This window comes from Garra rufa, chromosome 5 (genome assembly GCF_049309525.1).
Source record: "Garra rufa chromosome 5, GarRuf1.0, whole genome shotgun sequence".
Taxonomy (NCBI): domain Eukaryota; kingdom Metazoa; phylum Chordata; class Actinopteri; order Cypriniformes; family Cyprinidae; genus Garra; species Garra rufa.
In genome coordinates, this window is record NC_133365.1 from 9,932,997 (window position 1) to 9,959,869 (window position 26,873).

The 26,873-nt window shown below is 34.9% G+C and overlaps 1 protein-coding gene across 1 annotated transcript in view; it reads left to right on the top strand.

Annotated features, from left to right (window-relative positions):
• The first annotated feature begins 8,855 nt into the window (after positions 1 to 8,855).
• The window catches only part of hip1rb (huntingtin interacting protein 1 related b), a 45,492-nt gene continuing 27,474 nt past the window's right edge, over positions 8,856 to 26,873 (top strand). Inside the window, exons 1-3 of the mRNA XM_073839714.1 lie at positions 8,856 to 9,140; positions 24,574 to 24,637; positions 25,193 to 25,335. Coding sequence (XP_073695815.1) covers positions 9,048 to 9,140; positions 24,574 to 24,637; positions 25,193 to 25,335 — 300 coding nt within the window. The 5' untranslated portion in view covers positions 8,856 to 9,047. The remainder of the gene's footprint in view (positions 9,141 to 24,573; positions 24,638 to 25,192; positions 25,336 to 26,873) is intronic.

Here is a 26,873-nt window from a genome sequence, read left to right on the forward strand (position 1 = left end):
TTGACACTTTGAATAATTGTCTGTGTTAACATTTACAATAGTACCAGCTGTGGCATTTGAGCTTTGTTTGCACTTGTCCACAGTACTGTACAGTCAATCAAATGAATGATAAAAAACAATTATAAAAAAATATATAGCCTGTTGAGTTGATGAATGTGATTCTGTTGACAGAGTGCTTCTTGTTGTCAATGGTCTTTCATTTTCGCCCCTGATGACATTTGCACATTCTGCATTAGCCATTCTGCTACATACGAGCAGAATATCAACACTGTACTTCTCAAAAAATATGAGATATGGAAATCAATGTCATAACATTGAGGAGTATATTTGAACTCACAAAAACAGGGATGATATTCTGTTGAAATATTTGTGAGATACAGACTTAATTAGAAGGATTTTCCTTTCTTCTCCATCTGGACTTCCCACTCCAGCCCAGTAGGTGGCAGAAATGCATCGAAAGCTGGTTTGCCAACCATTATAAAATGCAGCAGAAGAGGGTATAACAGTATACCTTTGTTGGGTACTGGCACACACTGGGATAACAGGGAATGTAAGAGCTGATAAATTAGCAAAAGTAGAAGAAGATAAAAATCTTGACTATTACATCCGTTTCTCATCACAACTCGTTCTGATTTCATCATTTCATCAAATCATTGACTAGTCACTAGGTGCATCAGCTTAGACAGTGCTGGGAGCAAACTTAGAAGAGAACATTGGATATGAAGTGTGCCATGCGTCAGGATCTTGTCAGGATCTCATTATACACCCTGCCTTCTTTAGTATTGGCCACATTGGAATCACAGATCAGAAAACCTCTGTCTTACAAAAAACTAATTTCATCACAGTTAACAATACAGCTTATGAAACTGGTGTATACACTCAAGAGATTCCATCATATATAGATCAAAGCAATATATGGACGCAGTGGTTTGTGTACATGGGTACTGTACATGTTTAGAAAAATACTCCATCCCCTTGTGACACTGTACTAAAGTACTATAGTACATTAGAAAGTGTATGTACACCAATACACAATTCTTCATATTTCTGAAAATGAAGGATCAGGGTAAATCTCAAGCCAAAAGACTGAGATGCAATCTAAGACCACATACCAATCATGAGTAAGCATGCAAACAGTCTTACTAATTATTGAGTCTGAGTTTTTCAGCCACAACCATTGCTAAAAGCATTGTAAAATGGACAATGTACAAAGACTTGATTAGGAGAGCAGTGTTTTTTCTTCGAAATGACAGAGCAAATGGAGATAAATATAATTTAAACACTGTTGTGCACATACACACGGTAACTGTAAAAATCTAAGAGCATAATTTTAGAGCATAACATTGACACCCCTGCTCTAAAATTATGCTCTTAGATTTTTACAGTTACCATGTGTATGTGCACAACAGTGTTTGAATTATAGTCTTAGAGCAAGTTGGAGGACAATCTCTCTCTCTCTCTCTCTCTCTCTTTCTCTCTTTCTCTCTCGCTCCCTCTTTTACCAACAAGTGAACCATACAACAAGGTGTGTTCAGTCCTTGTTATGAAATACCAGTTTGTGGACTGCAAGATGATATGTAAGAACATGACAAAGAGTTTTTTTATTTAAAAACCCTTAGTTCATAAAAACATTTTCAAGGGGGTCTAAATGATCACAGTCAAGAAAAAAGGTCTTATCTAGCAAAATGATGGGTTATTCCCTAAAAAACAATTACAAGACAAGCATTTGAGATTAAAAAGTATATAAGTTGTAAATGTTTTTAGAAAATTTCACTAGATAAGACCTTTCTTCCTCAGCTGGGATCATTTAGAACCCTTTGAAGCTGCATTTAAACTGCATTTTGGAAGTTCAAACTCGGGGGCACCATAGAAATCTATTATACGGAGAGAAATCCTGAAATGTTTTCCTTAAAAAACACAATTTCTTTACGACTGAAGAAAGAAAGACATGAACATCTTGGATGACAAGGGTGTGAGTACACTATCTGTAAATTCTTGTTCTAAAACTACTCCTTTAAGATAAGACAACACTACACCTTCTGGAGAGGGGGTTTATCATATTGTGATTTACATATCGTAACCCCACTCAGGAAATGCTTTGTTCTCCGTTACTCTTATCAAAGTGTGAATGACTGTAAAATTCCCCTTACAGTTTGCCAAGGAAAAAATACTTGCACACAAGATTGACTAAACCTTCCTCACACCAATTTTCAGAACTGTATATACTTAATAAGTGCTGTATGTGATGCAACAATATATGCAACATTACCTATTAAGGTATATATACATATAATTGCATGGGTCAATGCTCAGCATTACCCATTTATATTTGGTCTTCATATTTTCAGCACAATGTGTAGGTTAATCTGGAATTGGTTTGGAAAGTGAATAATGCATAGGAAAAACTTTAAAGACATTGTTCTAAACTTGGACTTAAAACTATGCAAATCAACCTCATATCAGAGGGGCCATATCATAGCCACCTCTGACAGCATAGGCTAATGAAAACGCTGGATTTGAAAGGCACCAACTTGCAGATCCCTGCAACTCAGGGAAGGATTAAAAGGTTCTCTTCAAGACAAAAACGTTGTGGTGTGGTCTACCATGTGCTAAGTGGCATTGCTGTTAAACCAAGAGCTAAGCTGCTCTGCTGGAGAAACAAGAAAGTTCTGAAAGAATCGAGTTTGTGTAGTTTGGAAACTGCCACAGCAATATTGACCACAAGCTACCCCCATCTTCTGCAACAGCTTCAGAATATTCTCTCCAACAATCCTTTGCTTGCGAGCAAGCTGCCAGGATCTTTTCCAATGACCACAGACATGTTCCTTCAGCGATCATCCATTCACGAGTTCCAAACTGCCAGGATCTTCTGCAACGACTTCAGAACCCAGGTAAAAAAAAAGTGCACTAAAATGCACTTTATTTAAGTATACTTAGTACACTTTTCAGTAATGTACTAAAAGTGCTCTATTTTCGCACACTAATTTTGTACTTAATGTACTAAAAGATAGTATTAAGTATATGTTAAGATAAACTTAATACCATCTAAGTGTACTCAACTGTGCTATTTTGAGACACCCTGAAATTGAACTAAAATGTGCTTTTAACATACTATATCTGTATTTTAAAAAATATATTTAGTTAAAACTAGAAATACACTTGAACCCTATTTTTAAACATTTATAAATATATTTAAGACTAATTTAAAGTATAGCAATAATATATTAAAAGAATATTCAAAATGTGAAAAAAGTGTGCTAAAATACAATTTAAGTACACTTAGTGCACTTCCCTTAATGTACTTAAAGTGCTCTATTTTCGGGCACTGATTTTGTACTTAATATACTAAAAGTTATTCTTAAGTACTCCTTAAGATAAACTTAAGATCATCTAAGTGTACTCAACTGTGCTATTTTGAGACACCATGAAGATGAACTAAAACGTGCTTTTAACATACTATCTCAGCATTTCCAAAAGTGTATTTTGTTACCACTTATAATACATTTGAAACATATTTCATAAACCTTTAAATATACTTATTATACATAAAAAATAAACTTACTGATTATTTAAAATACAATAATAATATATAACAAATGTATACAAGGCGTATTTATAATGTATTGCCCACATGTTTTTTATTAATAAAAAATACACTTATTAATTATTTAAAATACATGAATAATATATAAAAAATGTATACAAAGCGTATTTATAATGTATTGGCCACATATATTCATTAATAAAAAATACATTTGTTGATTATTTAAAATACATGAATAATATATGACAAATGTATACAAAGCGTATTTATAATGTATTTTTTATTAATAAAAATATGTGTGCAAGACATTATAATTACGCTTTGAATAAATTTATTATATATAATTGATATATTTTAATTAATTAATAAGTGTATTATAATGAATAAAAATGTATGGGCAATACATTATAAATACGTTGTCACGAAACGTGTAGGAAAGCAAAAAATAACGTCTTCAATAAAAAGTCTTCAATAAATCCTCAGGCAGAGTAACAATAGACAGGAATGGCGGGAGAAGATGTGCACACAACGAAGGAACATAGGTGTAACGCTTGTAGCCGGACAAAGAAACAAGGAAATCAAACAAACTTATAAAGGGGAGATAATTACAACAACAGGTGGAGGAGATCACACTAATGAGCAGGAAGACCAAAAAAGGGCATGGGAGAAACCAAACAGACAGTCCAATGGGGGAAACACTGGGAAAAACCAAGACAAACAGTCCAAGGGCGTGACATACACTTTGTATACATTTATCATATATTATTCATGTATTTTAAATAATTAAGAAGTGTATTTTTTATCATTAAACATATGTGGGCAATACATTATAAATATGCTTTGTATACATTTATTATATATTATTCATGTATTTTAAATAATCAACAAGTGTATTTTTTTTGTAATAAAAATATGTGGGAAATACATTATAAATACGCCTTGCATACATTTGTTATATATTTATGTATTTTAAATAATCAACAAGTGTATTTTTTATTGATAAAAATATCTGGGCAATACATTATAAATACGCTTTGTATACATTTGTTATATATTATTCATGTATTTTAAATAATCAGTAAGTTTATTTTTTATGTATAATTAGTATATTTAAAGGTTTATGAAATATGTTTCAATCCTATTAGAAGTGGTAACAAAATACATTTTTGGAAATGCTGAGATAGTATGTAAAAAGCACATTTTAGTTCATCTTCATGGTGTCTCAAAATAGCACAGTTGAGTACACTTAGATGATCTTAAGTTTATCTTAACATATACTTAAGAATAACTTTTAGTATATAGAGTACAAAATTAGTGGCCGAAAATAGAGCACTTTAAGTACATTAGGGAAGTGCACTAAGTGTACTTAACTTGTATTTTAGCACACTTTTTTCACACTTTGTATATTCTTTTAATATATTATTGCTATACTTTAAATTAGTCATAAATATATTTATAAATGTTCAAAAGTAGGGTTCAAGTGTATTTCTAGTTGTAACTAAATATATTTTTTTAAATACAGATATAGTATGTTAAAAGCACATTTTAGTTCAATTTCAGGGTGTCTCAAAATAGCACAGTTGAGTACACTTAGATGGTATTAAGTTTATCTTAACATATACTTAATACTATTTTTTAGTACAATAAGTACAAAATTAGTGTGCGAAAATAGAGTACTTTTAGTACATTACTGAAAAGTGTACTAAGTATACTTAAATAAAGTGTATTTTAGTGCACTTTTTTTAACCTGGGAGAATTACCACACTCAAAATCAGTTTAAGTGTTAGTGCTAATAATGCATTCATATTAAGTGTACTTAAGTACAACTTTTGGGAAAATGTACTTCTACTACAATACATTACTAATAGATTTTTAATAAAATAAATTTAATGTAAACTTAAAATTACCACACTCAAAATCAATTTAAGTGTTAGTGATAATAATGCATTCACATTAAGTGTACTTAGGTACAACTTTTGGGAAAATGTACTTCTACTACAGTACATTACTAATAGATTTTTAATAAAATCAATTTAATGTAAACTTAAAATTACCACACTCAAAATCAATTTAAGTGTTAGTGATAATAATGCATTCACATTAAGTGTACTTAAGTACAACTTTTGGGAAAATGTACTTCTACTGCAGTACATTACTAATAGATTTTTAATAAAATCAATTTAATGTAAACTTAAAATTACCACACTCAAAATCAATTTAAGTGTTAGTGATAATAATGCATTCACATTAAGTGTACTTAAGTACAACTTTTGAGAAAATGTACTTCTACTACAATACATTACTAATAGATTTTTAATAAAATCAATTTAATGTAAACTTAAAATTACCACACTCAAAATCAATTTAAGTGTTAGTGATAATAATGCATTCATATTAAGTGTACTTAAGTACAACTTTTGGGAAAATGTACTTCTACTACAATACATTACTAATAGATTTTTTATATATTAACTTATTTTAAACTCAAGATTAGTATGTAAACAGTGTACTAAAAATCAACTAATGTTTAAAGCATTTAAAGCACACTTTTGAAAAACACACTAATAAAACTCTTTTGGATGTTTTTTCTGTAGTGTACTTTATTTTAGTACACTAAAAAAATATTTAAGTATTACTGGTATTTAGTATACTTTTGTCAAGTGTACTAAAGTCCTACTGAAGTATAAACATACTTTTAATTAGTAAATTTATAGTGTATAACCATCAAACTTTTATTTAACACAAAAAAAAACAATGTACTAAAAATGTATTTGCGGGTATTTAAGTGTATTTTAATTGCATTTAAGTATATTTTTTTTTCACCTGGGAACATCAGTGTTAAAACTAAATATTAATATATTATTTAAGCCCAAAAGCCATTACACTGGTGGTGCTACTTAAATCTAAAACCATTACATATTTTCCCAGTGTGAGGCTGTCTAAATCTAAAATAATTACAGCTGCTTCTAACATGGACAATAACCAGGCATTTCACTACTGCAGGTGTGTGAGATGAAACAATAACTCTTCTTGTTGCTTTTAATTTTTAATAATTAATGCAGTAATTTTACTATCATGAAATGAAAGCTTAAAGTAAAGCCCTGGTTATTTCAGGGACCTATTATCATCTATTCATTCATTCATTAAAGGAGTAGTTCATTTTCAGAACAAAATTTTACAGATAATGTACTCACCCCCTTGTCATCCAAGATGTTCATGCCTTTCTTTCTTCAGTCGTAAAGAAATCATGTTTTTTGAGGGCTCTAAACGATCACAGCCGAGCAAAGAAGGGTCTTATCTAGCGAAACCATCAGTTATTTTCTTAAAACATTTACAATTTATATACTTTTTAATTTCTACACAAGCTAGACAAGACAAGCATTTGAGGTTAAAGAGTATATAAATTATAATTTTTTTTAGAAAATAACCAATCGTTTCGCTAGATAAGACCCTTCTTTCCTCGGCTGTGATCGTTTAGAGCCATTTGAAGCTGCATTTTGGAAGTTCAAACACTGGGGGCACCATAAAAGTGGAGAGAAATCCTGAAATGTTTTCCTCAAAAAACATAATTTCCTCATGACTGAAGAAAGACTCCTTTAATGTATGTATGTTTTTATTTATTTAAAACTCTTTAAAAATCTGTATTACCTTACTATGTTCTCAACTACAACAGTTTTCTGTATTTGGTAATCTGGTATATCTGGTAATTCTTGCGCCGCTGTTGTTCAGCCTGTATATGCTCCCACTAAGTCAAATAATGAGAAAGAACCAAATTGCATATCACAGCTATGCAGATGATATCCAGATTTACCTATCGCCAAATGACTACAGCCCCATTGACTCCCTCTGCCAATGCATTGATGAAATTAACAGTTGGATGTGCCAAAACTTTCTTCAGTTAAACAAGGAGAAAACGGAAGTCATTGCATTTGGAAACAAAGATGAAGTTCATAAGGTCAAAAAACAAAAAATCAAGTCAAGAATCTTGGTGTGATTCTGGAGTCAGACCTCAGTTTCAGTAGCCATGTCAAAGCAGTAACTAAATCAGCATACTATCATCTCAAAAACATTGCAAGAATTAGATGTTTTGTTTCCCGTCAAGACTTGGAGAAATTTGTTCATGCCTTTATCACCAGCAGGGTGGACTATTGTAATGGTCTCCTCACTGGCCTTCCCAAGAAAACCATTAGACAGCTGCAGCTCATACAGAACGCTGCTGCCAGGATTCTGACTAGAACCAGAAAATCAGAGCATATCACACCAGTCCTCAGGTCCATACACTGGCTTCCAGTTATGTTTAGAATAGATTTTAAAGTACTTTTACTTGTTTATAGAGCACTCAATGGCCTAGGACCTACATACATTGCAGATATGCTCACTGAATATAAACCTAACAGACAACTCAGATCACTAGGATCGAGTCAGTTAGTAATATCAAGGGTTCACACAAAACAAGGGGAATCCGCTTTTAGCTATTATGCCGCCCGCAGTTGGAATCAGCTTCCAGAAGAGATCAGATGTGCTAATACATTAGCCACATTTAAATGCAGACTCAAAACTCATCTGTTCAGTTGTGCATTTATTGAATGAGCACTGTGCTACGTCCGAACAGACTGCATTATTTTATGTATAATCGTTTTACTGTGCTAATTAATTTTAAATCAATTTTTGAAATCATCTTAAATGTTCTTAAATTCTCTGTTTTTATTGTTGTGATTGTTATTTTACATTTTTATGATTTTTATGCTATTATGATTTTAATTCCTTTTATGTACAGCACTTTGAATTGCTATTGTGTATGAAATGTGCTATATAAATAAACTTGCCTTGCCTTGCCTTGCCTGGTAAACCATTCTCCTATTTTGTGCCTCTGAAGTGGTTCCACTGCAATCAGCATAAGGTTTGAGAATAAATATCAGGAAATTAGTCCTATATCACCTGTTGATCGAAATGTCTTTAATCGTCTTATTTATTTTGTAACTTTCTTGAGGGTTTGTACTCATCTTTGCAACATTATGTTATTACTTTGGCAAAATCTATTTATAATTATTTTATTAACTATTTTTCTTAATAATACTGACTTTTTGGTAACTCAGTCTCGCTGGATATCTCCAAGGAACATACACTGCCTTACATGTAAAGAGAAATAACTGAATGTTGTCAAGTTACGCTGTATAATGTATGCGCGTATGACGTAAAAGTGTCACCTCCGTGACCAGTCATCATCCATGAATTCTTTTGTCCTAACGTGAATGACAGGGGTATTAAAACACGAGTTATTACTCCTCCCACAACAATGCTGTAGTACGACTCAAACCGGCAAGTAGCCACGAAGCCAGAACAGGTTTTTCTCCATGTCCTACTTATCGTCGCGGTGTTCCTGATAACCCACCAGAAAATAACCCTCACACAGCCAAGCTGGATTGTCAAACGACGGACACTTGGAGCCTACCACGTTTTCGATAAACAACTATATACCATATAAACCGCGAGGAAATAAAGGATGAATTCAATACGACAGGTGCCTTCGCGGGTTAAAAGCAGAAGGACGGAAACGATTTTAGGAGCTGAGAGAGAGCATTTCGAAAAACAGCAGGTATGGTAACCTGAATAGTTGATCTGTTGTGTTGCGATGCTAATGCTTAGCGTTCCCTATGGATACTCTGCTAGCATTGACTATTTTACGACATAATATGGTGTACACTAGTAGAATACATTATTGTGGATGCACTGTTATTAACACCGCTTGCGTAGGCACTGTATATAATAACGTAATAACAGTAATAACGTATTTCCAGAAAGGTCGGTCTTTACAAACGTATAGACATTGTCGTAAGTCAGAATTCATTTATTTAACGATTCTTGCTTAATAAGTGCTAAACGAAACGAAACATTTGGTTTTCAAACAACTGGCAAGACCAGTTTACATTTGACATAACGTCATCCGGGAACTCGCTGAACCTGTCCATACAACTACATTACCTACAAAATGATAAGAAGAACAGTGTTCAGCGCGTAGTATTAACATATGTTTTATCTGTGACCAATAATTATTGTTCATTTTTAGACTGCTTTCAGCACTATCTGACAGTCATACATTTGTGATGCTCGCTCTGAGTCGCTCATATGGCATATAAAAGTAAAAATAAATGGTGAGATTTAAACTATAGATCAAAAACGCAATGGACGTTTGTTTGTCGTGACCATTTTGATTCATGTCATAGATTGTTGTTTGTTTGCAGTTTCTTAGAGATATAGATTATAATACATGACCATTAAGTAAGCCACCATCACGTCTTTGTGTATTCTTTTCCAAATCAAATCAACCAAAACTTTGGTTGGAAAAAATAAATATTTTTAAAGGGCAAGAAAATAACATGCAAGATTGTACTAATGTATGCACTACATGTATTAGTCTTGATTAACAAGTCGAAATGGACAGATTTATGTTTATCTTCCTATAAAAACACTAACTGAATACACAAGATTCATATTTTATTTATTTATTTATATTTATGTATTTATTTAATATTGGATATTCCGAATGAATAGAATGCATATTTTGTTTAGGCCCATCAGGCATTTAGGCTTTTTGGTTACAAATTTCAGTAACTACGTCTGGTCTGTATCATTGAAGTGGCAAACTTGCTTGCCAAATGGTTAGGTTTTTTTACTTTTTGAGGTCCTTGTACGTGGCACGACAGGTTCTTCTTGTTCCATTGTCTTTTATTTGTTTACTGTTTTTTACCTCCATATTCAATGTGTATTTATCTATTTACTGAATCATTGAATAGTAGTCTATAGTAAGCAACAGCATTTTGTTGAGTCAGTAACATTTTGGACTGTTCCACCAAATAATGCTACAAATGAGCTGAATAATAGATTTTTGCCTTTGAGGTACTTTTTAACATAATTAAGTGAAATGAATGCATGCATGAATGAATGAATAAATGTTTACTGAGGCAACTCCATCAATTTTGTTTGGATATTTTAATTACATATTTCATGTTAGTTTCTGAATAACATTTAATAATTTTCACATTAACTGTTAAGTTGTTGTTACAGAAGAGGGGTGGAATCTGTGTGTAACAAGGTATTATACATTTGGTTAATTATAGAAGCAAAACAAACAAAAAAAAATGCTGGTGGAAGACTGCAATTTTTCCCTTGAGTTATGTAGACCCAAGAACCTGGTTTGGCAGGTTTTTCATTTCCTTTTACTGTGATTTGCCCTCCACACATAGTGCTGTTCCTGGCTGAAAATGGTGAGGAACACAGTCAGTATTACATGACTTGATATAAGCAGAGAAAATAAACCTAAGAGTTTACTGACCGTTAGATGGTAGTTTTGTGATAAATATATATAAAAAAAACATAAACATTTTTTTAATGTGCTCCCAGTAGGATGTGTAGATAAATGGATAGTTCACCCCACTTTAATTCCTGTCATTATTTATTCACCTTTATTCAACTTACCTTCTTCCATGAAATAGATATTAGGCAGAATGTTAAAGACTGACAGCCTCAATTACCATCCACTTTCACTTTTGCTTGTACAATGAGACTGAATGACAAAGGCTGACAAAGAAAGTCATACAGGGTTTGAACAACATGAGGTGAGGATGTTAACAGCCATTTTTTAAATAGAACTGTTCATTTAAATACACAAAACATTAGAAATTATCTGACACACACGCAAAAGAATCAATGTTCTTTTCTCACTGACGAGTCAAATATGCCACATAGCTCTGTCTGTTTGCTTCACAGCTCTGTGTGTTTTGTGTCAGTTTACTGTAAGCTCTCACGTGAGGTGAGCTGCCCTGCATTGACTAATGTTTCCAGGCAACATAGTGCCTTTGTATTACCTCTCTGTTAAGCAGCTATCTAGTGGTTGTGAATATATGTAGGCCTCGGGATGTCCTTGCACGAGATTCTCTCAGTGTAGGTTGCGTCAGGAGGGGATGCCAGCCATAAAATGTGCTAAATAAATATGCAGATTATTTGCTGTGATGTACCCAAATGGTGGCAGCTGAAAATGAGCGAGAGATTGTAGGGATGTTCTGTCCTCATGTGGAATAGATGCTGCACATGCAGAGGAGGTTACTTAAAGAGAACAGAGTGTATTGCACACTGCTGAGCTAATGCTAACACAGGGCCTCAATTTAGGTTTTGAAACATGCTACCAACCTGCTCAAACAAATTAACAACATGCTAAATACATGCTAAATAATGCAACTTGTTAAATCATGTTAGCAATGTGTTAAAACATTTTAGCAGCACGGTAAACCATGTAAGTTATTTGGAATGTGTTAAAAATATAGGCATGGAGTGGACCAGTATGAGAGTTTGATGTTATTATAACCTTAGGCAAAAATATCACGGTTTCACGGTATGATGGTATTGTGATTACTGCTCTAAAATGTGTTATTTTTAAACATCTATGAAAAAAACAATGTTTATTCCCCCACTTTTATTTTTAAGCTACATAATTACATAATATTTGGAACAGTAGTATGTTTCTTGTTTTTTTTTCTTGAATGTTTGCTGAATTGTGGGAAACGTGTGTATTCTGACTAGCTTTGTGAAATTATACTACATAAAACATGTCTGCATTAAACACTGCAGCTAGGCTGCCTGAGAAAATTCACTTTCTGACAGCAGATGGCGCTTATGGAACAGCGGCGATATAGAGTTTCCTTAGTTACTGCTGTAAACAAAGCAGCACTCCGCTTATAAACACTACTTTAATATGCATTATATAGAGGCAAGATAAAAATAAAATAACATCTAAACTTTTCTGAAGATAGTCAGTTCGTCCCAAATATACATTCACATAACCCCCCAGTGCAATATTTAGGATTTTCTTTCAATATATTGTGCATCATAAACTGTGAGTTTGCTTTGCCTGCTGCATTATTTTTTTTTTCTCTTTGCGTTTTTCTTTAGCGTCTCTGGCCTCCTTCGGCTATCCTTTACAAAGCTGACTGACCGCTCGCACCAACAGTAGAGGATAAGGGTCGCGTTACTCTATTTTTATCTTTCAGACTAGTCTTTGTCAAGCCAACATAAGTTTGTCATCAGAAGTTTATCTATCTAGTCATATTTATTGAAACAATGCTACAGGGGCCGGTTGCACCAGGTGTGTGCAAGTTACAGCCTAGTTGCGACGTAAAGGGACACTAATTTACAACTTACACACTACTAACTACTTTTGCGTTGCACCATTAAACTTAGTTTAAACGGAACTCTATGTATAAACTAAATATTTACGGAAGCGCCTGGTCAGGAATAACGGTTGGAATAAAATTGCGGACTGAGTGAACTTCATCAATATGCTCTTTTTTTTTTAACCGACAACCTTCAATCCTTGAAAAGGCATATATGATGCTACTAACATTTTCACGTCACTTTTTCTTTTTTAGCGCGTCTTCAACACATCTACAGCGTGACAGCGTAGTTCGTTTTGCGCATGTCAGATGAAATAATAAATGAATGGCATTTCTTTTTTATGAGTATTTATTGATCCTTATTTATTTCAGTTACAGTATCTGAATGTTATTTACATATGTGACCCTGGACGAAAAAAAAATATATATATTGTTTAGTTTTTAATGGAAACTAGTGTTTACCGTTAGCATACGTGAGGCAAAATAAGGTAGATTAAAGGATAAATTAAAATTCATTGCATTTAAACAAGTTCTGCTCGCATATTTGAAGGTTTCTATTGGATGATTTAGTGTAAACGTCATATTATGCCACTACTAACACATCTATTTAACGTTTACAATGAATATGTAGCTGAAAATGTTGTTAGGACATGTTACAGAACAACAAAGAAATTGGTCCTGCTTTTTGTTGATTAATTCCAACTTTGACATTCTATAATGTTATAGTCATGTTGCTGGAAATTGAAATAGATCGCAGTCAGGTGTATGTATTACGACTGTTTTATAATGATTTTAAATATGTCTAATCAAACCATGTGAAATGAAAATGTAGGAAAAAACTATATAAAGTCTTCTGTGAGTATGTAGTGTTCTTGGCAGTTTAACACAGTTGTCCTTTTTTTTCTTTTTCCATAAAGGAGGTTATAGTATGCCATTCCTTTTACTGAGAACAGTACTGAGACAAACCCAGCACTGGCTCAGGTTTCCTTTAGTGTTGGGTGACTGAAGCCTGTTGTTACTATCTGTTTAGTGACCCAAAAAGACAGTAAGAAAAATGAGAAGCATGTGAAACATTTCAGTGGTGTTCATGAAGCATAACGTCATTATTATAAATGTCTCACATTCACAAACATTATCTCTCTATATTCTTTTAGAAAATAGTCTTTAAATATCACTATAAACTGTATAGCCACAAACTAGCAACCATTTAGAACACTGTGTGTGATGCAGGGAAGTTAAACATTAGAACAAAGAAATGAAAACATGCTGAATGCATCCAAAATCACACATAGGTATTTATTTTGAACAAGTAATTACTTTGTTTGTTCCCTCAAAAAAGTATGTTCTATGTAATGTGAATATGTATAATAAGAATGTAATATGGACTTAATATTATCACGTGACCAATCTGTGTCAGTTCCATTCATAATGTATGCGTGGTCCATTGTATGCCTACTAAAAAATAGGGCTGTGCAATTATTTGAGATGAAACTATTACTGCGCCCCATTCCGCCCCCTTACCAGTGGTGCGATTTCACTCCTCCATAAAAGCCTAATCTCACATGCAAATCAGCAAAACCATGTGACGTGACTGTCATAAAACGGGATGTGCTTGATTTGTTAATGTTTCTTTGATGTTGTGTTTTAATAGTGTGTAAGAAAACTTGTGCTGTTCTGTGTATGCGCTCAGAGATGGAGCAGAATATGGACATGTAAAGTTATCTTTGAGCTCAAGGTGCACGCCTAAACAGTCAAATACACGCAAAAATATTTCAAAATGAGGCACTTGGTGATTATTCATGTAAACCCTTGTCAGTTGTGTCTTAAATGATCATAAACGGTTGAGAATGAAAATACGTGTGAAACAGTAAATTGGATCCATTTGACACTTAGAGTGACAAAACATATGCTGCGTCCGAAATCACATACTGCTTCAGTAGGTACTACATTTAAATTTGAACGTACTTCATGACCGTTAAAACAGTACGTTCTATATAGTATGAATATGGGTAGTATGAATGGAATTCGGACGTACTATATCCGCCACGTCTCCACTTTCCGCCATTTTTCGAATAACGACTCCTCTCCTGAAGTGTCCATGGTATGCGTACTGCAGAATTCGAGCGGAAGCAGTAGGTCATCCGGGTACTTCTCGTAGGGGTGGGCGGTACACCGGTGTCATAGTCAGCACCGGTGTGATATTGCGCCACCACATGGATTTTCTAATACCGTCAATACCGTAATAAATCAATTATGTGCCTCGAACGGCTGCATTTACATCAATAATAGCTAATTCTAAATAATAAGGCATTACATTTTCTTCAAACGTTCAGTTGTGGTCTGAACTCTGAATACCTGTCCTTATACTATATATCTTGTTGTAAATAAAAAAGTTAAACATATTCGTATCAGCTTTGCAGGTGGTAGGTAAAAGGGGAGTGGCCATTAAACGACTGGTGAAACACCGTGTAGAAAGGTCGGGCCTGTAGCCCATAGACATAATAGATATATGTCTATGCTGTAGCCTACACCAGGGGCGTAGTGGCAATCGGGACGACCGGGACTTTTCCCGGCGGCCAGCCGAAGGATTTACACAGCGGATCACAAATTGAGCGGGCGCGAGGCGAACGCGACCGGCCTCAGCTATTAGAATCATTGACGTCTGCTTTAATTTCGATTTTGCGATAATGCAAACTCTGTGTAAAGGGAGCAGCACATCTTATAACGTTAATAGATATTTGTCAGTGAGTACAAGATTGCAGCAAATCCTCCAGTCTATGTTTGTAATCTCTCTTTACTTTCGACTAGGGCTGTGCAATATATCGAACGATATTGTGAGGCGCGTTTAGTCAATGAAGCCGGTGCTTTGATTAGTAGTAAATCTCCATCACGTGCGTTCCGCTCAGGTTCCGCTGGAGCGGCAATTGATACACAGAGACGTAAATCTCTGACAAGCTACGCCATATCGAGCTTAATATCGCATTCAATATTTAGCGTGATATGTTGTAGCTTGTCAGAGATTTACGTATTTTTACGTATTTTTACGTAAATCTCTTTATTACTTATAAAAGATATTCAACTGCACATTTACTATGATTTTGTCCAATGAAGACGAATCATTGATTGGTTTAAAGTTTTACTTGCCTTACCACAAAAAATTTAATTGTTGTTATTGACCCCTGTTATCTTGTATTCTAGCTTATATAACACCAAAATTTTAAGACTAAAGGGGGTCGCACACCGAACGAGAAGCGCAGCGTCGCGTCGCGTCGCGTCGAGGACAGCTGGAGGTATCGCACACCGGACGCGCACATTCTATACGCGCCAGCTCATTTTTAGGCTAGATTCCCATTCATCAATTAGTAGCATTTTGTATTATTACAAGCAATTTCAACATTCCTAATGCTGTAGCTAGTAATATGATTTGTTTGCTCAATAAAAAACTACATGCTATTTTGTTGTGTAAGGTATACTACTTATTTCTTTGTAAACTTCAATTATAATCGTATTGTTGTTGAGGCAGTTTATTGGAGTCTTAATTCAACATGAGGGTTTGTATTTAAAATAAAAGAATTGTCATTTTGTGGTCAACAGTATTGATATTTTTAAGGACATGAAATGACAATGCCTGTACTGTACATTATTTTATGATTGTACTGTACAATTACATACAGTTGCTCACTATACATTTTACCTCAGATCGTACGTAAACAAAATTGAACATTCATACCTGAAAAACCGATGACATCGGCAATCTTCCTCCAAGCTGATGAATTCCTTATGTTGAATCTGTGATTTGTTGCAAATAATTCTGGCTATTTCTATTTCCCTACTTCCTTGATCAGTTTTTCGTCGTCCATCGCGCTCCGCTACACCGTTATTTAAATGACCTGAATGACGGTTGTGACCTTGTAAATCCAATAGATGGCAGTCAAAGACAGTGAATGTAATAATGACAGGCAAATGTTACATAGGACTTTAGATTTTGCGTAGCCTATGTAAAAATGTCTCGAGAAAATAAAATATGAATTAATTATATAGGTTTACATTTTTTTTCAAGCTGTAAACCTAATGTAAGTAGTATTTTGCAGCAGTGGTATCTTGTTTTTTTAATCTAATAGGACGATTTGAGACAAATATGATGTTATTTAATATAAAACTATGCAGATGGCGCTCTGTGGCGCGGCAGAAATTTGAACAGCTTCCTGAGTCGTAGCTGGGCGCCGCGGACAGACGCCGAATGGCGCCGCCGGTGTGCGTATGCTCATAGAAAACTATGGCTGTGTCCAAATTCAGGGTCTGCATCCTCCTTAGGATCCTTCCTACCAGGTTGAAGGAGGAGGGGTCCTCCGAAGACCGCAAAACCGGGAAGTAGGTGTCAGTGAATTTGGACAGCCTACACTTCTTTCAGTTCCCTCCCTTCCCCGTTGCTCATATCCTGTCGCCTAGCAACCGTGACAGCGCTAAGCAAGAAGTAAGGTTATCTGTACTGCACAAAACAAAATAACTACTCTTTCATCCCTAAAAGCGTTAAAACAGCTTCAATCACTAACAAGAAATTACCTGTGTGTAAGGGGATATTCACACAGGCAGTAAAAAAGAAGCTAGTTTACGAAAGTGATGTTTTTTAACATATATACATACAAATGTAAAAAAAAAAAAGCTTAACGCTAAAACCAAAGGCCTAACTAGACAACCGCTGTAAAAGAATATTTTTTGAAACGCCAGTTTTTTTTAAACTTCCATCATTACTACCGCGAAAATTCTGGAAGCGCTTTGCCGAAAGGTATTGTGGGATAGGTAGGACGGGAAAGGATCCACCAGACCCATCCTTCAAATTCGGGGAAAAGGAGGACGTATTTGTGGGCCGCATTTGAAGGATCCTATGAATTTGGACAGCCTTAGTCGCGGCGCTGTGACGTAACATCCTTCAAATGAGTCCTCCGAAGGATGTAGACCCTGAATTTGGACACAGCCTATGTGTTCGAATTTTAAAGACGTGGCGCGACGCGACGCGGCACTGCGCTGCGCGTTCGGTGTGCGACCCCCTTTACATTTTACAATTCTCAGTTTCAATTTGTATACCACTGCAAAACTACTAGCCTAACCAATATAAAGTTCAAACATTTATTAAAGACAAGTGAGAAGTCGGTAAATAAGAAGTTGTTTACAGACTTATACAGACGCAATATTTCTACATAAATGACATTTTGGAAATCCATTGCAAGACAGTTTGTGCAAGTCCTGAACAGAGATCTGCTGAAGAAAAAAAAAACAAAAAAAAAAAAACTTTTGGTTGACAATCTCTTGTTTGGAACTAAAACTGGCTGATTCCGAATTATGGCTGGTCCAGTGATTCTATAAAGACTGATTCATAAATTGTTGTGTGTTATTAATATGTCTACAAGTTCTTTAACCATTAGTCAGAAGTGTATGCAGTAAACAGGGATCCTTTCTAACTTTAGAAAGTTAGTCTTAAAACAGATTATATTGAAGCCGGCCTGCCAAAACGACAGGATGTGGAATGTGCCACTCTATGATGTAAAGGTGTGTCTAAACACTGCCTCAGCAGAAGTAGATCAACGCCTGCTTCTACATCGCTGCCTGTTTAGAAATTAAGAGGTAAATGCTGGTCTATGTAGAAACCAAATAATAAAGCTCACTTCGAATACAAGACACTGTGCAGTGCCAAGTTGTGGAAAAACAATCTTTGCATTGCCTTCCTTTTGATCTCCACGTTAGGAAAGAGCAGATGTACTTTATCGTCAGTAAGAACTTGGCCCTTGCATATTCTTCACTGTATAAATTAAATATAGAATAATCATTGTTAATGCAACAAAAGATTCAGTCAAGAGCAGTGTCTTGTTTTTTGGAATTAACATTAAGCACCAACAGCAGTTGGTAAATCATTCTTGCCAAGATGGGTATTTTGACATACTTTCATATGTATTTGTCTATTTAAGTGCAAGAAGACGTAGAAAGAAGGGCAATATGGAACTGGTGCGTTACCTGAGACTTGGCTCTATGTGTGCACCCTGCCCTTAACACCTAATCAGATCACAAAATGTACATGACAGAAGCAGATGTTTGGTCATTGTAGACTTTCTGTCTTTCTGTCAATGATACTCAAACTGATATTTATCATTATTTAACATAAAAGAGAACACACACACTTGTTCAGTCGTGCATACTTTCATTTATCTGTGATTGCTGGAATGCACAAAACAACAAATATAGAAAATGGTAATAAACCTTAAGATGTTTATGTTAAATGTCTTTAGAAAGAATGGGAATTTATATTCATTTTCAGTGAAATGATGCAATCTGAGAATGTTTAAGTGCCATCTTACTATACTATTATCCTGTCACAGAGCAATAGAGAGAGAGCTCATGGACATTGTGCTATTTACGCTCAGATTATGCAATATTGCGGATGCATAAGTCCTGTATCAACAAAGACACAAGGAAGAGACAGAACAAATGTGGCAATGGCTAGCATATGTAATGTCTTAAATGTGGATGTTAGCTAGTGTGAAAACATAAGAAATCAAAGGACCATCTCATAAACTCCACCTCTGTTAATGTCAAAAATCTCCAGCTGGCCAACTTTGGATCACGGTATTTGGCAGGCTGAAGATCCCTGGCTACCAGCCCAGAGGACACCCCAAAGAGGCCCAATGAATCCCCGGAAGTGAATATGGAAACACGATTGGCCCTGGCACACACTAGATGATATGTTTTCTTCTTGGTTCAGTTCACTTTTATAAGGCAACATTTCAATGCCTACCAAACTAAGTTTTTGCAGATCACATATGAACAAAACTATCTTCTTATTGGTCAGATTGCATCTTGTGCTTCCACTCACAGCGGTCATTCATTAAGATGGATTGGCAAGTGGACTAGCTGTTGATAGACACACACACACACGCACACGCACACGCACACGCACACACACACACACACACACACACACACACACACACACACACACACACACACAGACACACACACACACACACACACACACACACACACACACACACATTGATTGTTGCATGTGCTTTATGGGGACTCTCCATTGGCATAATGGTTTTTATATGGCACAAACTGTATTTTCTATTTCCTTACTCTAAACCTACCCCTCACAGGAAACTACTGGCAATTTTTTTAATAAAAAAAAAAAAGTTTTTCAGTTAACTGTTTTATTTCTAAGCCATTTACTTTACGAAGACACTTTCAGTGTCCTCATCAACCATGTCTACAGTGTAGTACCCATGTCATTTTGTCATGTTTTCATTGACAGAAAATTTCTCCAATTGTGGGCTTTAGATGTTAGAATCTAAAAATGTGGATAAGCTACAACATGCAAACATGTCAGCTGTGTGAATGCTAGGGCTGGGTTGACAATATTGATTTCTCATTTTTATTCAGTCTGCATTTTGATCAACTGAGATCTTCTAGCCTTTTTTCAGTTAATGCGCAGCAGTATCTTTTTGCATCTTTTTTTCTGTTTACTACTAGTTATAGCACAAAATAAACATAAATAAGCAGTGGACGATGTTAAATGAAACAGTACAACTTGCTAAAATGTATCATATCTCATGTAATCACTCAATCAGTGTTTTAACCACATCAAAAGATGTCAGTAAAACAGCTTGTAAACAGTATTTCATTAATGTTAACATTTACCTCAGAAAAGCCATTCAGGAAATGTCAGAATAAATTGGAAAGACTTTTGTGAAGGCAAAAGTCTACATCTGAAGGGCTGACTTCTACAGGATACGGGAAGTCTAGAGGTGCATTTTTCTTTATTTCTTTCTTTTTTTTTTTTACATTATGTTTTTACTGAACCTGTTTAATCATTATTTTGGTTTTCAACTAAATGAAAACTTTACTTTTGGTTTCAGTGTTTAGCCTAAAAAATTTATTTTGAGCATCACTAATTACGACTCAAGCAGTTTCTCAAGCAGTCTTCATCATTATTAGCCATTTTTAATAAATGCAAGTAAACCAAGATCATTTCACATTAACACTGCTGTTTTATAAAGTTTTAGTTTGTAGTTTTAATGGTCATGAAGTAAGCTTTCTTTATTAAATGTAGTACCTACTCAGGCAGTATGCAACTCAGACAGAGAATAAACCCAGTAGGAAGTGGCCCTCCAGGGACAACATTGACTAGCCCTCCCCATCCCCCATAGGGCCTGTTATAAAAGTTAGCCAATAGGCAGATCATCTGTCTAAGATTGTGCGCCAGCGTTTGGCACCTAACCAACTCGTTTCCTCAGGCTGACATGTTTTGTTCTGCACAATCTGCTCTTTGTGCTGTCCATTGCATTCATTACTTCTCCCAGTTTTGGTGGCAAACCACACAGTCTCATTAGAACATTGATGTGGCACAAAGACCAACATTAAAAGGAATGCACTTTCAATTCTGTGCCTTTTTTGTGATTTTGTAAAACATTTTGTAAAACAACTTAACATTCAATTGTCAAAGTTTTAATTCAGGCTAAGGTAAAAAAAAAATTGGCAGTGCTCTAAAAATCTCTAATCTCTAAATGCTCTATTAATGCAAATAATAATGTTACACCTGAGGTGCAATGTAAAAGGGAAGTGACACAAATGGGTAAACTAAAAACTATTTTATAACAATTTTAAATGTTTATTGGCAAACAAATACTACAATAGCAAAATCGTGATGTGAGTATTCCCTAATGTCAGTTATTCAACGCGTATTGTTGTATGTAATGCACAAGTTTAAAGTAAACCAAAACTGAAGCAGGGAGATGGAAAACTGCTTAGGCAGCAGCCCTGAGTAGTAAAAACACTGGTTAAATCTGCCACCGCAACAAGGCTCAGGTGCACATAAACCACGCCCCACTCACATTAACCCACTCTGAAGAAAAAAAACCACACACAAACCTAGACACAGCAATAGATTTAATTGCACCTGTTCTAGTGCACACAATTTGTTTCATTTAATCTTCATAGAATCAAACATATTCTGTTAAACTGTCCCACACTAAGTCAAACTACTTTCAGTGCCATTAAAGGAACACTCCACTTTTTTTGGAAATAGGCTCATTCTCCAACTCCCCCTGAGTTAATAAGTTGATTTTTACCGTTTTGAAATCCATTCAGCCGTTCTCCTGTTCTGGCGATATCACTTTTAGCATAGCTTAGCATAGATCATTGAATCCTATTAGACCAGTAGCATCACGTTCAAAAATGACCAACGAGTTTCCATATTTGTCCTATTTAAAACTTGACTCTTCTGTAGTTATATCGTGTACTAAGACCTGTGGAAATGCAAAGCTTCAATTTTCTAGGCTGATAAGATTAGGAACTACACTCCCATTCCGGCGTAATAGTCAAGGAAGTTTGCTGCTGTAATAAGGCTGAAGCAGGAGCAGTAATACCACGCAGCACATGTGCACATGCTAAACTAGCTGGGAACTCATTTCTGATAATACTCCGCCTGCTTCAGCCATATTACGGCAGCAAACTTCCTTGACTATTACGCCGGAATGGAAGTGTAGTTCCTAATCTTATCAGCCTAGAAACTCGCAGCTTTGCATTTCCACCGGTCTTAGTACATGATATAACTACAGAAGAGTCAAGTTTTAAACACAACAAATATGGAAACTCGTTGGTCATTTTTGAATGTGATGCTACTGGTCTAATAGGATTCAATGATCTATGCTAAGCTATGCTAAAAGTGATATCGCCAGAACAGGAGACGGGCTGAATGGATTTCAAAACGGTAAAAAACAACTTATTAACTCGGGGGGAGTTGGAGAATGAGCCTATTTCCAAAAAAAGTGGAGTGTTCCTTTAAGCAATGGTTGCATTTTGTCACTAGGAAGACTTTTTTTTATTTTATATAGATTTAAATTGACCTTTTTGTTATTTTTTTATTCATTGTAACTATAATTGTGCTTTATGACTGAATCTGTTGTTCAAATGAAAAATAACTGAAACAAGCAGTCCGCTTCTTTTTCTGTTGCATGTTTCTGTATAGATACTGCTGAGGGGGACTGAGACTGTTGCTTTTAATGTTAATTATTTCATAAATTAAGAATATTGGCATAAGCTAGCATGTGTCATTTCATATATAGGATTGACTGTTGCAAAGATGTTGTAAAGGTATTCAGTTTGTATCAATGACAATTTATGGAAGAAATAGTTAGAAATAAAAAATGCTGTTCTAATTGATTTTACTGCCCTCTGTTTTCATTGGCAAATGAGATGGTTTTTCTATAGCCATCCATTCATAAGTAGTCTTTTTCAGATTTTTTCCCCTCAAAGTATTGAAAAAGTATTACATTATTTTCCAGTTTTATTACATAGTTTTCTTTAATGCTAGATTAATATGAGATTAAACTAATACAATACAGTTTATATAGGTAGCTCAAAATTAGTTAATTATATCATGTCTTAAGGTAAATACATTTTAAAAGCTTGCATAAGTACTGCATAGCTATTGTTACATTTTGTATTGCGGTACTGAGTAATACTAATTTGATTACTCAGACTACTTTGGTGCTGGTGTTGCTGTTGCCATAAAACAAGAAATTTCTCAATTCCAAGAGCTTGCGTTCTTGTGGAGGACAGTCTTTTCAAGCTACCTTGAAAGAATGAACTCTTTGTCCTGGAAACTTGGCTGGTTTAGGCCTGTTATAGATAAATAAATATGACAATAAAATAAATAAAACTACCAGTAGGTGCCATCAAGTCCCTATTTTAAAAAAATGATTTATTGGCTCACTTGATTCGTTCTTAAACAGATTCATTCAAGCAGTGTTGCTCTGCACTGTTGTATTAAATTAGTGTATGCGATAAATAAATACGCAAAAAAAATACTCATACGTAGGTATTGTTTCTTTCATTGCTTGAGTTGAATTATAAAGGCATTCTAACTGCATTCTAATAGGGTTGATCATGCAGTGAATGCTTTTGGACTTGTTTTTCTTATTTTTTTTGCAAAGTCGGTGACATACTCGATAAAGTCAGCTCTCCTATTGTCTCACACGTACAGCACAATGTCAGAGGAATGTCTTTAAATTCTAATTAAGGAAATATATCTTCTGTTTTCTTTTTAAGGAACTTTAAATGCCACGTTGAGCCATTTTACATAAAAAATGACAAAAACAGTATCGAGGTCTGATTGACCAATCACTGTTATATATTTCGTAAATTATCATACGTAAAGAATTTTAACATTTCATTTGAATGATAAGTTTTACATAATGCACAGCATTAATTAAGGGGATAGTAGGGGGATTTTACAGAGTAAAAAGTATTTGTGGTTGTCATCCCGGTCAGTGGAGAGTCGTTTTTGTCCTCTGCTGGTCTGTTGCTTTGTTGTCCTCAATGTTTTTATGTAAACCGCTGTCTTTTATATTTTAAGGATGGAAGCAACATCATCTTCTCTGTATCCCTCTGCCAGTGAAGTCTGAATTGAACCCTTCTATTCTGCTTTCTTCTTATTCTCAAATTATTTTGTCATGGTCAATAGTTATTATTTGATTCCAGTTACTTTCAAAGTACTACTAGCACTAGTTACAAGATTTGGTTGAGGTGATCACCTAATCATTACTTCATAAAGCAGAATGAAGTGTGCCTGTGTTAGAGTTCAACAGTCATTGGAATGGAATGGCAACCGTACATGTAGAGATTCTGTTTTAAGAAAAATTAGGATTGGTCTGCTAATTTTTTTATGTGTAGTTTTACAAGGTTTTCAGGCGAGAGTGTACTTGTTTATAGTTCAAATATGTAGTTTGTTAATAAAGATGTCTGTTTGAAAATTTGCTTAATTACTCAATTAATTGCTTAAAAAAAATTCTATTTTTCTTTCCTCTTTAGCTAACCAGTATCAGTAAGGCCATCAACTCCACAGAGACGCCGCTGAAGGAGAAACATGCACGCAGTATCCTTAACTCAGACATCCAGTTATTATTGTTTATTCAACTGTTGTCCAACCAGGTAGGTCAAATAAAACCCTTGCAAGGGGATAAGGAGCAGTGCTGCAGATTCTGTTTTGTTCGTTTAATCTTTTTCTTGGATTTATGGCTGTCAGTCACTGTTTGCAGACCATCAAAATAAGGGAGTAGTTTCCGTAAACAGAATACCATCTGTCACAAAATTGTTACTGCTCTTATAGAACAACTTTTGTTTTTTGCTAAACTTACATTAAATGTGCTGCATATTTTTGGTTTAACTAATCTTTTAACTTTTAGTTTCATTTACATTTTTTGCTTAAAGTTTGAAATCAAACTCTTGCCTTATTGTGTAGCAGTTGTAGTGCAAATTACCTTGTACCACCTTGCATCCATACTGGATACCATACTGGTGTTACAATGATATTGTTGTATATCTAGATATCAGATAGTCTAGAAACAATATTGTTAAGTAGCCCTAATATTACTAAGTATTATGTGATTTTACATTGTGCTTGAGATGTTTTCCTTAAAGGCATGAACAGGAATTATTTTGGGAACACACAGAGAGAAGGGGGCCTATACCTTCTGGTCATATGCTGTTGGTCTGCCTTTGCCAAGCAGTGCTATCCTTAGCTGGAAGTTCTGCCATGTATTGCACAAAATCTTGCGTGATGGTCACCGAAATGTAAGCATGCTTCCATTTGAATTCCGTAAATTTCTGCTCAAATTATTTTTTTCTTGCGATTGATTGATTGATTGATTGCTTTTGTGACAATGACTGCCCTACTTCTAACTGTGGTTCAGAGGCTTAGTACAAAACACTTTTTTTTTGTCAAATTGACGTGATGTGTGGCCAAGTATAGTGAAATTTGTGCTCTGCATTTCACCCATCCAAGTGCATTCGTTGGGCTGCAAAGAAATATAGAGCTGAGTATTATCAGGATAACAGTGAAACACCATATTTTCTGATGATATCTCTCAAGGGTAACATGTAAAGCATGAAAAGCAATGGTCCTAGTACTGATCCTGGAGGTACTCCATACTGCACTTTTAATCGATGTGATATCACTTCAATCACTGCTATGAATTGATGGCAGTCAGATAAGTAAGATTTGAACCATGCCAACGCACTTCCACTAATGCCAACATCATTTTCTAGTCTATTCAAAAAAATGTTGTGGTCAATAGTGTCAAACACAGCATTAAAATCCAGTGGCACTAATAGAGCTAGAGGTACAACCACGATCGGATGATAAGAGCGGGTCATTTGTAACTCTAATGAGAGCAGTCTCAGTACTATAATATGGTCCAAATCCTGACTGGAAATCCTCACAGATGCCATTTTTCTCTAAGAAGGAACGTAATTAATAAATAGTAATTAACTATTTCTTTAGGAACAAGGTTTTTTTTTTGTTAATGAGAGCCAGTTTGAAAGTTTTTGGGACATATCCTAATAATAATAACAAATTAAGAAGAGTATTTATGACTTCTGGAAGCACCTCTTTTAGTAGCTTAGATGGTATAGGGTCTAACATACATGTTGTTGGTTTAGATGATTTAATAAGATTATACAATTCTTTATCCCCTAAAGCAGAGAATGAGTGGAATTGTTCCTCAGGGGATCTATAGCACACTGATGCGATACTGTAACTGATTGCTGCATGGTTGCAATTTTATCTCGAACTAGTATCGATCTTGGACATTAAGTAGTTCATAAACTCATTACTGCTATGCTGTTGGGAAATGTCAACGCCTGTTGATGTTTTATTTTTCATTTATTTAGCCACTGTATTTAATAAATAAATATGAGTTTTTATAATCTAGTAATCTAGTAGATCGACTGTTTTTTAAGGCTTTTCTGTAAGAGAAGGTATGTTCCCTCCATGCAATACGAAATACCTTTATTTTTGTTGTCTTGCAGCTGCGCTCCATTTTCCAGGCTGCTCTCTTTAGGGCGTGAGTGTGCTCATCATATCACAGTGTCAGACTGTTTTCCTTAATCTACACTCTAAAAAGTGCTGGGTTAAAAAATAACCCAACCATAACCCAGCTGCTGGGTAACTATGGGACAGAACACGCGTTGGGTTGTTTTGACCCAAGTGCTGGGTTAAATTATTTGACCCAAAATGCTGGGTTGTTTATTTGACCCAACCAGTGGGTCAGATTAACTGTGTTGCTGGGTTAAACACTACCTAAATATTGGGTTATTTGTTGTCTAATTGC